Genomic DNA, 13,921 nt, shown 5'->3' on the forward strand with positions numbered 1-13,921 from the left:
AAACCCTCCAAAAAAAAAAAAAAAAAAAAAAAGTGCTTATTGTCTAATAAAAGTTTTAAATTCACTTAAATTTTTTTCTGTTTTACTTATTCCTTTTAAATCTACATTAATTGTATTATGTACCATCCATGAGATTTTCTTAATGATAGGTATTTCTTGTAGAAAATAGTATTGCTACCTTTAAGAATTTTTCACTTATGTGAACTATTCAATTTATCGCAAGATCTTTTTTTTTGTTGTTTTTACAGAGGTTTTTGCTATAGGCATGTGCACTTGCCAGAAAGACGGAAAGAGACAGAGAGACAGAAAGAGAGAAATCAGCCCCTCTACTCCCCCCCCCCCCGGGAGGATGGCCATCCCCCAATTCCTTCTCCTCCATTCTCCTCTTGAGATCTTGGGCATGCACATACACACACCTGGCATGAGTTTAAGCCACCGAGTCTGGTACTTGAACCACAGTCAACTACATGGAAGTCCAGCGACATAATCATTATGCCAACTACTGGTCCCTTACTGCCAGTTCTAACTTTGGATGAGATGTGTGTGTTTCTTTCTAATGTACTCTATACATATTTCATATGTACAAACTATCCTGAAATTACTAGAACACTATTTATTAAAAAAAAGAAAAAAGCTATGTTGTGGACGTTCTAATAATTATAATTTGAATAAAAATAATAAATTAATTTTAAATATTCATGGAGTACATGAACAGCTTATTTTATTTATTTGTTCTATGAGTGAGACAGAGGGAGACAGAGACAGTTCCCACAGCAGGATTTTGACACTGCAACACACCCATAGCTCCAGACAGCTCTGGATCACGGGCATGTGTGCCCAGCACATGCAGGAAGCTTTTGGGATACAAACCCCAAAACTTTCCATGTGAGTCAATCTCAAAGAACATCAACTTTTACTGTTGATAGATCACCTGGCCCCAAATCTACTTTTTATACAAAATGTACGGATACATGTCCTGTTGCTTAAATTAGCTGGTAAAATACTGCCATAATTTAATCCAAAACAATATTTATAAGAAAACAACTACTGGATTTTCCTTTTTTTAAAACTGCAAATATGTTGAGGATCCTTGTTATTGATTCATAGAAATAAGATTTTGTGGAAAAAAGGAAAAATTAGGTCAAGTATTAAGAAAAAAAGTCATGTTCTTTGTTATTAGTTGGGCAATAACAACAACAATAATAAAACAGTGGTGAATGTGTATTTCAGAATGTAGAATACTTTAACTCTACCCAAAGGCATTGGAACCATGGTCAACCTCATGGGAGTCCAGCAACATAGCCATTAAGCCAACTGCTGGTCCCACTCTTATAATAAATTCCTGTCTTGTCTTGTCCTTTCCTCTTTACTTTCTTTTTTCTTTTTAATGCCAGAGGGCATGTACACAAGCTAGAGAGAGAGAGAGAGAGAGAAAGAGAGAGAGAGAGAGAGAGAAGAGCACCCAGCAATGGGAGAGAGAGAGAGAGAAGAGCACCTGACTGTAGGACCTAATCATGCTACAAGTCATTTTCTCCTTTTTCATCATCCTGTCGGGATCCTGAGCACCAATGCGTGTGCTCCTGCTGTGCTTCAGAGCCTCAGCATTGGGATTTGACCTGCAGTAGGCTTTGTGGGATCCAGCTTTCTGTGCATAGTGCTTAACCACTGGGCTTCAGAGCCAGTCCTTTCATAGAGTTCTTATTGGTCAGTCTCAGGCAGGCCCAACTAGATCCCTATGAATGAAAAAGTGAAAAAATAAAATAAAATAAAATAAAATGTGCACAAATCCAGTGTATTACATGCCTCAGTGTTCCAGCCAAGTCATAGGTTAATTGAAAGTAGAGACCAGATGACATGGAGGCAGAGTACTCCTTTTATGAAAGTGTATTTGTTGAGAACGGGATCAATTGATTGTTCAGGCTTTGACCTTTAAGAGAGAAAATTCCTTCTTGTCCTATTAAAGATGACCTAAAAATTATTCTTAGTTTACACATGAGTATCCTTATATAAAAATTTGTTTTCAGTCTCATACTCTATGAGGAAAAACAAACAAACATATGCACGAAACAAAACATTTAAAAACAACAGCAACGAAAAACCACTCCAGGCTGCTTGTTTGTTTACTATCTCTATTTAGAGAGTTAGTTAGCTTACGGGAAGATGATAAAAATAGTGATACCATTAGTAATAATAATAGCAGCATTTACAGCTAACCATTATTTTAAGAACTTTTCATAGATTTATTAATTTAATCCTCAAAACAATCTTAAGGTAAGCACTGTCATTCTACCTAATTTTAATATCAGGAAGTTGAAGGAGAGAAAGGTTCAGTAACTTGTTGGTTAGACAGTGTCAGAGCCTATGTCATGAGCTCCCAGAACTGGTGGTCCACAGCATCACTTCACACTTTGAACATTTTTTCTTTAAAAATCACAATAAACAAACCAAATGGGGGCAAAATCCTTGCAAATTCTGCTTCTTAGAATTCAATATCGTTTATCTCTCACTATTTATTCATAAATGATTCTGCATCTACTATTTCTAATTCAAGCTGGCCACCAGTGAAAAGCAAAGAAATATTATTGAACAAGTTTTTTTGTTTGCTTGTTTGTTTGTTTGTTTTTTTGGGGGGAGAGGTTTTTGCTATAGGGCACATGCACTCACCAGAAAGGCAGAGAGAGACAGAGAGACAGAAAGTGAGAAATCACCCCCCAGGGGAAATGGCCACACCACAATCCCTTTACCTCCATTCTCTTAGGAACTTGTACACGCACGCACACGCACCCAGCGTGAGTTTAAGCCACCAGGTACAGGACTTGAACTGTGGTCGACTACATGAGAGTCCAGCAACATAGCCATTATACCAACTGCTGGTCCCAGAACAAGCATTTTAAAAGAGCCATATATATAATAGTTTCCATCCTGATAAATTAACAAAAACTAACATGTATGAAGAAGTTACTGCATTAGAAATCGTATGCTAAGTGTTTCACGTGCAGTAGCTAATTTACCCATCCTCATGCCAGGGTTCTGTCCCTAGCCTTAAAACGTCCTTTAGACTTAATCGTAGCTACAGCCTTAGGCCTGTCCCTAATTCTACACTTGGCAGGTGGCAACATTAAAGACCAGAGTGACTCAGTTGCATAACCAAGTGTCAGAAACAAAATTTTGATTCAGACAGTATTGTTTCTACTTCATATGAAGAAATTAAAAGTCTCAATTAAGTGTCCAAAGGAAAAGTTTTCTTCCTTTTCTTTCTTTCTTTCTTTCTTTCTTTCTTTCTTTCTTTCTTTCTTTCTTTCTTTCTTTCTTTCTTTCTTTCTTTCTTTCTTTCTTTCTTTCTTTTCGAGAGTTTTTTGCCTTAGGATTCATGCTCACCAGAGAGAGAGAGACAGTGAGAGAGAAAGTGATAAATCACATCCCAGGAGGGCTGGTCATAACCGCAATCCCTTTTCCTCTGAGGGTCTTGAGCACACAACCACACGTGCCCAGTTAAGTTTTAAGCCACTGGGTCTAAGATTTGAAACTCAGTCTGTCATGTGAGAATCCAACAATGTAACCACTTTGCCTTCTGCTGGCCCACAAAAGGAAAAGTTTTATATATAAGAAGGTTGGGGTCAGTAGGTGGTATAGTGTTTATGGCACTGGACTCTCATGTGGTAGACTGCAGTTCGAGTCCCATGCCTGGAGTCTTGTAACTTATGCTATGTCAGTGTATGTGCATGCCTAAAATCCTGAGAGGACAATGGAGGAGAAAGGATTGTGGCATGGCCACAGTGGTGATTTCTCACTTTTCTCATTTTCTATCTCTCTGTCTCTCTGTATATAAGAGGTTTAGGTTGCATGAAGATTTTCCAAGCTGGAATGACTTTAAAATGGAATCCATTTTTTGAAAACCAACTAATGAGAAATAAATCAGCTATAGACTATAACAAAAGGAAAAAAAAAAGAAAAAGAACAACCAGAGTAAGCAGCTATTCTCCTTCCATTATTCCTGAACAGGAAAGTGCTCAGTAAAATTAAGTGTCAATAAAGAAAAGACAAAATTAAACTTTTTTTCCTAGCATAGGCACAATTAACCTGTGAAAATTACTCATATTGGATGGTAATGAAGCAAATAGCTTAGTGAAATTGAGAACATTTCTGATTCACTATAATGGGATTTCAGTTAGATCAAATCACACTTTGTATTAGTCATTCTGAGTTAGGGCACATGTTGATTAGTAGAAGGAGTCACAAAAGAAAATTTCACTTTTTTCTAGAACCAAAAGAGTCATGATTAAAGAGTAGGATAACAATAAATGTTTATTACATCTGCATATGAGGAAACGTGGTTTGGATTTTCCAGAACTGTGTGACTATGCAGCTGTGTTTCTATTGCTTTGTCCAGTAAGTTCCCACTTTGGTACCTCATACCCAAGAGGAAAAGAGACATAGACATCCTTGGTTTTGAAAGGAGAGAAGGAGTTCAGAGTAATTTCTCATGTAATAAAAGAATGAAACTGTCTTTATGATGTTGTGGGAAATGTGGAACATGGTTTCTAAAATGGTCAAAAGAGAGGGCAGGATGCTGTAGAAGTTCACCATGGGAACAGTATGGTCTTGATGGTCTCTCGACTGGGGGCCATACAACTTAGATTTTGATGGTGTATCTATTCCTTGGTGAAAGACAATAAATGACAAGCAAATGCCTTCACTTTGAAATGTTAGCATTTTCATTTTTGTAAAATAAAAGGTTTGAATTAGATGAACTCATAAGATTATATATTTATAATATTCTTTGATTTATCACTGCCTGTATCTGATAGAAGAGGATACTTTTCTAAATAAGTCTAAGATATACAGAATATTTCAAGGATTCTCTGAGATTCACTGCTCAGGCAGTTCTGTGATGAAAGTTCCTTCAGGGCTTTTAGTTGTGTGCTTCTACTGGACCTGTTCATCTCTTGATAAGAGGACATTCTTATTCTTTTTATTACTCATGTTATGTATTAGGAGTCTGAACATATTGCCTCAGTGTTAGTAGATTTTTTGTTTTAACAGTTTATATTACTATATTTTTTTACTTATATTCACCTGTTTCAATCATATCACTATTTTTGTTCTCTCTTTTTTTTTTTTTGGTAGATCATTGCCACAATGACAATATGATGAGATTCAAATAAAATAGTTAACCACCATAATTAATTAGTCAACAGCTGTATACAACAGGAAAGCCCCATAAAGAGAAAGGGCCTCTCATTCACAAAAGGGTGTTCAAAATAGAATGAAATAGAGATATTTACAAAATTACACCATAGAGAATTCATTGACCAGAATTTGTTCTTTTTGAATTAAATAAGCTCCTTATTAAGTAGAACATAAGGAGTGGATTTTAATTTTATTATCACTGTTTCTTGTTTTTGCCTTTTTTTTTTTTTACAGATCTGGATAATGTGGAGGGCATTGCTGTGGACTGGATCGGAAATAACCTTTATTGGACAAATGATGGCCGTAAAAAAACCATCAATGTGGCCAGGCTGGAAAAGGCTTCCCAGAGTCGGAAGACTCTTTTAGAAGGAGAAATGTCCCATCCCAGAGGAATTGTGGTAGATCCAGTTAATGGGTATGCAATATAGGATCAGCTTTATATAAATAAAACTATAATAAATTATGTTGTTATATATTTAGTAGCAGTAAGTTTTACTAAATTCATGTGTATAAGCAAACTTACACATGAATGGTCTGATTTGGAAAAGTTATCCATTTAATTATTTCGTTCCCTAGGGGATATACTAAATAAATATGTCAAAATTCATTGAAATGAAAGAAACAGGTTATTTGAAGAAAGGATATATTTCTTATTTATTTAGACAGCACTATAACTCTGTATTTTGGACAGCCAGACACCAAGATAAACAATCAATTCAATCAGAATCAATCAAGTTAGTCTTTAAAGGCTCTTAAAATAGAGTGTATTCAAAAATAGCAAAAGTTTTGTACATTTATAGTGAGCCAAGCATTTTCTTAACTAGGTTATGGTGTGCCTACTCTTGAATGTTCACAGCAGTCTTTTGAATTAGTAGCTATCTTCAACCCTGTTTCAGAAAGTAAAAATTGATAACAAGTCTGTGAAAGCCCATTCATTAAGTAAGAGACTGGGTAGATATTTAGACCCATGCCACCTGTCTCCAAGACTTTACTCTTAGCCACTATTATTTAATGTTTTCTATTTGTCTAGGAGGGCAATTACATAATTTTAAGCACAACCATATTTCCATACAAGGACGTCATATTAAACTATATGCTATTTGTTTTATTATGGAATGTTTTTGTGCAATTCTTGGTGATGATTTTCAGAGCTATTACTGAAACACAAAACTTCTGGTCCCACAAGATGAGTATTTTTATATATCATTTCATAGGTACTAGAAACATTTCATTGAGTAAGAGGCAGGTGAGCCCCTTATGACTTAGAATTGCAGTCCCTTGAATTGTATTGAGACTAGCTCCAAAAGTAATCAGGGTGTTTGTTACCAGGCAGTGGAGGAACTGATTGTCTATGTTTTTATAAGGCATAATTATAAAGTAGCTCTAGTAATTTTACTTGTGAATTCTTTAACTATCTGTTCTATTTCTGATATTTTAAATCAAGCCATGGAACTGACCTTTAAACTAAGGCAATCTTAGTTTTAAGAGAAAACATTGATTCCATTACCTTTCTTGCAAGAAGTTTCAAATATGCTATAAAATAGCATCTTCCTTATCAGTTTTTTTGTTATTTTTCAATAGAGTTAAATGATATTTGTTGTTCTTAGAGCAATAATGTAAATATGGAGGTCATAGACTCATATGATTTAGAAGGAAATTTAGAGATCATTAGTTCCATCTCTCTCATCAAATTCAGGAATTTTTTTTAATACCTTCTGAGCAGACAGTCATCCAACTTAATGTTTGAGACATATAGCATCTACATAGTTTATTTGGAGTCAGTTCTGATTGAAATATTTTTCTTTTTATTAAGACAATGTCTGCATCCTTCTCATGTTTAACTATTGACTGACCTTATACAGTCATCCCTCATTATCTATGAGGATTGGTTCCAGGACTAAAAATCCATGGATCCTCAGGTCTCTTATATAAAATATGGTAATATTTGCAAATAACCTATGTATATCTTCCCATATATTTTAAATTCTCTCTTGACTAAGTAAAATATGTAATACATTGTGAATAGTTGTTATATTATATTTTTATTTATATTGTTTTATATTGTTTTTATTTTTTCAAATATATTTTACCTAGAGTTGGCTGAATTCAAAGATGAGCTTACAGATATGAGCACTAAACTTTCTTTGCCTTTGGTATTATAAAGAATGACTCTTTTAATGCTTCCATCAACATAAATTTTTAAATAGAATAATGCTATTTTTCACAATCTTAAAATAAGTTTTGTGTATTGATTTGAATGTGTATGTATGATTGCATACTTAAACATACACACATAAATGTTCCCCCAAATATGTGGTAAGCCCAAATCTCCATACTAGGTATTCAATGGCTAAAAAGTTACTATAACCTTAATTGCAGGAACACATTTTGTCATTTGCAAAGTAGAGACTGAGAAGATGTAATGAGTCTCTACTTTGCAAATGTCAAATGAGTAATAAATAAATAAATACTAAATGTAATTTCAACAGACCAACCTGATGGATAAAAACAAACAGGTTTGGGTCAACAGGTGGCATCGTGGTTAGGGCATTGAACTCTCACATGGCCCACCACAGTTTAAGTCCTGGACCTTGAAAAGTCACTCCAAGAGCCTGTATGTTCATGCCTAAAATCCCAGGAGGAGAATGGAGAAGAATGAATTGTGGCGTGGTCATCCCCCAAAGGGATGATTTTTCATTTTCCTTCTCTCTCCGTCTCTGGCAACCACACACACCTCATGGCAAAAACCTTAGGGGGAAAAAAGGTTGATATGATGGAGACTAGCCAATAGAAACCTATTTAAACAAGTTCTCTGAAAACGCCTTTATAAGGAGGCATGTTTAAGCTGAGATTCTATTGTAGAGAAGGAAACAGAGATGGAGAGTGGAGGAAAGAATATTTCAGATCAAGAAGATGGTACATTTGAAGATCTTAAATTTGGCAAAAGCTTGTATAGAGGAGACAAAGTGAAGACAGTGGGGCTGGATTGTAGAGAATAAGCAGAAAAAAAGTGACTGAAGGTGAGACAGGGAAGGAAAGCAGGACTTTGCTAGCCATTAAGAAATCTTTGTATTTTTCTCATTAATGTGAGGGTCAAATAGATAGTGATACAATAAATTTACATGTTCAAAAGCCTAGTTTTGTATTTCTGTGGAAATAGAAAGCAACAGAAGCAGAAATGGAACTATGTTGATTTATTCAATTAATTGATAGAGCCTTTACAGTAATACTAACAACAATAAGCTGTAGTTTTAAAAACTCCATTTGAAGTAACATAATGTATCTTTCAGCAAAATATTTTCAAAAATAAGTAGATTTATGTATTTTTTTCTACAATAATACCTAGTCACAAGAGGGTGAGAAAAAAGAGAAAGAGAAATAGCCCCTCAGTGGGGATGGCCATACTGCAGCCCCTTCTCCTCCTATCGAATAATTTCACATTCACAATTTATATAAATAACGCAGAAACCTACATCTTCAGTCCTATACTCTCAAAATATGTCTGTATGAAATACATCCAAAGCTGTGTGCGTACTTAGCCCAACAGATTTTTCCATATTGTTATCGCAATGAACAGTACCACACCTACCTAGTTAGCAGCTAGACATTATGTAGGAAACCAAATCAAGATTTTCTATAAGAAATACATTTATTTAACCTCATGACAATGAAGCTTTTAAGGATTTAAATATCTCTATTACTGATCACCCAATAATGAAATTCAAGTTGGAAACATGGTATAACAACACCATTATAAATGAAGACGAATCCTTTAAAATAATTAAAATTATTTTAACTGGAATCATCAGACGTATAACACTATTTAATATGATAGGAGACATGAATGCAGCAAATACTATAAAAGAACTAAAAAGTCCTACTAAGAAAAGGAGGAAAAAACTTATTTTAACTTATCCCCAGACAGGATAGGATAAACTTTACCAAAAATCAGTATTTTAACAGGTCTTTAAGATGGAGGTAGTATTTTTTCTGCCACATTAACAAAAGGCCAGATAAATCTAACTTTTATTCGGTGAACGTACAGTCCCACCTAGAAAAATATTTGTGTTAGTTTCTGCTCATATTGTAGGTTGTATTTCTGATGTGTTATAAAAATCATCATCCTTTGGTGTTAATTTTAAAGCTTTTGCAATGTAACTTTTAAGCAGATAATTAAATGAATAGTGATGATCACATATGTATCTTCTTCAGTTAGACTGGCTTCACATACTTAGGGGGAAAAAAATCCGTCCAATCACAACAGTGTACAATGGGTGCTCTGCTTGGAATGCTGAGGTCACATAGGAGGCCAAGATTTGATTCCCAGACCAACCTGAAAAACTAGTGTGATGAAACTCACATGTAGTCCCAGCTACTTGGAGGACTAAGGCAAGAGGAACACAGCCCAGTGAGACAGAGAGAGAGAGACAGAGAAAGAGAGAGAGAAACAGGCATCCCCAACAGGGTCTCCCTGCTACAATCCACTCTCAACCTCAGACAGCAAGGATCATCGCCACACGTGTGCAAACCCTGCATGTACAGGGAGACCTTTAGGACACAAACCCAGGACCTTCCCATATGGCTTCAGGATCATAGCGTGTTGTGTTATTCTTGCACCACTGTAGAGGGCCCAAATAAAAATAATATTAGGTAATGAGATAATTCACAACATCTTTTTTCTACACGCAACAAAACAATATAAAATTTTAAGACTGTCTGGGTTTGTCCTGTGTGTGTGTGTGTATGTGTGTGTGTGAGAGAGAGAGAGGGAAGAGAGAGAGAGAAAAGAGAATATGTATGTTTGATTCAGGTTAGAGAGTCATGAAATAATTTAAAAAGAGGGTTATTAAAAGGAAAAGCTATGGAAAATAATAACTGCAATATTAACTTATAAATTAGCAACAACAATAAAACTGCAGGATCAACTATATATAGGAAGATACCAGAAAAATATCAAGAGATTAAAATATTGTATAGTTCACTTTTATGTAGTCAATTTACATTATTCAAATCAAATAATTTTACCTGATTAGTGAAGTATTAGAGCAAATGGAATGTCTCTCCTGTTTGTTCCTAAATTGTCCCAATAATAAAACCTCATTAAGAAAACCCAGGATACAAGATAGGCATGTTGCCATGGTTATTTCTGGGATAAATAAAACTCAACAGCTAGGGCCAGCTGCAGTGGCACAGTAGTAGAACGTCATTGTGTTAGGCTGGAGTCACATGGGAGGCCCAGGGCTTTGGATCTCAGACCAGCTTAAATAGGCCAGCTGCAGCAGTGCGCACCTGCAGTCCTAGCTAACCGAGGGCTAGGACAGAAATCACAATGGCAGACCTCATGAAGATAAACTGTGGATCTTTCACTTTCTCTTCCTCTCTCCTTCCCTCTCATTAAAAATCATAATAATAAAAAACATTTAACTGTCTCAATATACTTCCTCAATACAAAAGGAATTAAAAGAATATTAAATTATGTTGACATTAAAAGGGATATCAACTTGTAATAATTGTACACCAAAAGAAAATTTAAGAAGAGCTTAATTGGTATGACATCATGGGAGGTGTATCTTTAGTTTTCCCAAATCTGCTGGCTTAGATCACAGCCAGATTTTTAGTCAGAGATATGGGTTTTCAACAAATTACCTCAGAAACTCATTAAAGTCCACAAATACGGGAGGAAGGGAATCTAATAACGGTGTATTTCTAGGGTCACCAGCAAGGAAAATCTTTGGGATTTTATGAAGTTGTACATGAGGTGACGGAACTAAACTCTACACTTTAATTAATAACTCTGCAAATTTCATGACCCTAAAGCAAATGTGGTAGATTTTAACCTTATCCATGAGGGAATTGGAACATTAGCTCAAGGCCCCCTCTCCAACTGTTAGAGCTTACACAAAAGATTTGTTTTTTAAAGGCAGATGCTTTTGTTTGAGAGAGAAATTAAAGCTCAAAATCTCAAGGTCAGTCCACCTGCTGTTATTAAACTTATGTGCAGCTAAATCATCTTATGTGGGTTTGGGGGTAATAATAAACCTCAATAAAGAACAGATAATTTGCTTTGGGGAGACAAATTAGACCTGGCTAAACAACCTCAGTGTGACTGTGCCCTTTAGAACAAAGGCAATCTGAAAAATAATAATTCATCTGAGATTAAATAAAGTCTGGAATAGATCATTAACCATGCCATGGGTTCTCATGTCTGTCAATCTGCTTTTTCAATCATGTCATTGGAAAAAAAAAAAAAAAAGTCATGTCATCGGTTACATACTTTTGAAGTATGTAACATTTAAGAATAGTAATGACTCAAACTATCATTCCTCAGGCTTGGTATCAACACAGAGAAAATACATCTCTGGCACTTGCTGTCAGGTTAATGAATGCATGAGGAAAATGAAGGAGGTAGTGGTGGTAGTGAGCTTTCTGCACTGACGCTATATGGACTGGTTCTACGGAACAAATCTCGACCTCCCTTAGAACTGCACAGCTGCCCCCTCTTTTTGACAGAAAAACATGAGATGGGCAAACATATCACCATGCAATTGGATTTTATGGAAGTGCCAAATCTGAGGAAGTGTCTGTCTCACAGCGGTTGGTTGAAGTAACATATATGCACTCTTGTTTTTAATGTCTTAGTTGGATGTATTGGACAGACTGGGAGGAAGATGAAATAGATGACAGCGTGGGAAGGATCGAGAAGGCCTGGATGGATGGCTTCAACCGGCAGATTTTTGTGACTTCAAAGATGCTGTGGCCAAATGGTTTAACTCTGGACTTTCACACCAACACATTATACTGGTGTGATGCCTATTATGATCATATTGAAAAAGTGTTTTTGAATGGGACTCACAGGAAGGTAAAAGACAAATGCTGCTGTTTTTAACCCACAGGCTTCTTCTTTCACACAGCCGTGTTGTGCCGTGTTAAAAATACTTTCAAGTTTATTTTTACCCCTCTGAGGTGGCTGCCAATAGTCTCTGTGGGGTGGCTGAAGGAGGCTGAGCATTAAGTAGTGCAGCTGGCACTTGCCTCCAGGAGACCAGGCCCAGCTCACTGTGGTATGCCAGGATTTGTGGGATTTCTAAAAGAAGCTCTCAGGATATCAGAGCTGCTTTAAAATGCAGGTTTTCTACATTATTGATGAGTTTTCCATGATCAAGCAACCCAACTCTCTTCAAATACTTCAGTATTTGCACCTCAAATTTAGCGTTCTCTATTATGAGAAAATAATTAGAATGTGTTTATTAGAACACGTCAGAAGGAGTTTGTGAAACTGTAATTGAAACACATAGTAGGAATGAACTAGCCTTCAAGACTATTGATATGAATAGTTACTGGCTTCCTTTTGCCTATTTTGCTAGAATCATTACAAAATGATCTTGAAATTCTTGACTAAAATTGATGATGATACAACTGACTTTGAGACAGAGGCAGAATTGACAAAACATCACCTTTATATTTAGTCTTATAATTACCTAGCAACACCTCGCGCCATGTACCAATGTCAGCTTTTTGTTGAGCAAGGGAAAAATCAGATATTAGAAATAATCAAAATTTCCCCTTTAATATTATGTTGCCTTCCTTTTTGGAAAAGAATATTGTACAATTGATTAAACCTACTCAGTATGGATTCTATTTGAGAACTAAATAGCACATAAATCAGTCAATACTATTTCAGTTATCGGTTGATTCTAACAGTGCTTTAAATTTTTTTGCCCACAAAGGTAATAGTTGTTGGTGTTAAAGCTAATGTCACATACATGATAGGTGCCAAATAAATATTTATGATTCTTTCAAAGATGTCAGTATACATAATACTTAAGGGGCCATAATATTTTAATCAACATGAAGGTGAAAATAAATCTATCAATACATGATAATTTAGCCTGGAGAATTTAGTTATAAGGAGCAAAATTTGAATTTTGTATCCAAGTTCTCTAATATTAAATGAAATTATAACATATGATTTTTTAATAAAAATTATAATGTATTATCACTATTGGAGGTATTATTTCTTCCTCTTCTACATGCAATTCAACATGTAAAACAGAATTTGAATGTTTATCACATGGTTTTTCAATTTAAACAACATAAAATAACTGGAATATAAATGAATATATTAAGATAATCAGAATTAAAATTTGCCAATAGGATTTTTCTATGTACAAATATATAATAAATGCTTCTATGTTCAAAATTAAAACCTTTACCTTATTTCCTATTATCGCTCAGATTTCTTCAGTTTGCATTGACTCAGTTAAAGTAGAAAGATCCCTTTTACTCCTAATGCCACCTGAGCAGGTTCTATCTACCAGTTTTTAGATGAGCAAAATTGTAATATACATAATAACACTAATTATTCAGGTCATATTTAATCACAGAATATAAAACTGGCATATCATAAAGAAAACTGAAAAGGATAAGAGCTAGACAAAGTCATTTCAATGTTTGCATTCTGGACCAAGTTAATAGAGCCATATGTAAAGAAATTTGGAAGGATGAAATACCAACGGTCTCCTTCATGCGACATGCCCTGAAGACAGAAAAAAATATGCTCATGTGGTAAAATACATTTTCCAAATCAACTAGGAAAAGTATGAGTGAAGACGTTAGTTAGATTTTTATGTTATACTTATTCTAAGATCATTTTCTGCAAATAGTTAGGTTTCTAATGGTCAGTTCTGATTTCTCATAATGTGTTTATATTTTACAGATTGTTTACAGTGGG

At 35.1% G+C, this 13,921-nt stretch overlaps 1 protein-coding gene across 1 annotated transcript in view; it reads left to right on the top strand.

Annotated features, from left to right (window-relative positions):
• LRP1B (LDL receptor related protein 1B) overlaps window positions 1-13,921 on the top strand; it is a 1,871,701-nt gene that overhangs the window by 1,038,352 nt on the left and 819,428 nt on the right. Inside the window, exons 15-17 of the mRNA XM_027765590.1 lie at window positions 5,425-5,605; window positions 11,830-12,049; window positions 13,907-13,920. Coding sequence (XP_027621391.1) covers window positions 5,425-5,605; window positions 11,830-12,049; window positions 13,907-13,920 — 415 coding nt within the window. The remainder of the gene's footprint in view (window positions 1-5,424; window positions 5,606-11,829; window positions 12,050-13,906; window position 13,921) is intronic.

The sequence above is a fragment of the Tupaia chinensis genome, unplaced genomic scaffold (genome assembly GCF_000334495.1).
Source record: "Tupaia chinensis unplaced genomic scaffold, TupChi_1.0 Scaffold138757_1, whole genome shotgun sequence".
Lineage (NCBI taxonomy): Eukaryota > Metazoa > Chordata > Mammalia > Scandentia > Tupaiidae > Tupaia > Tupaia belangeri.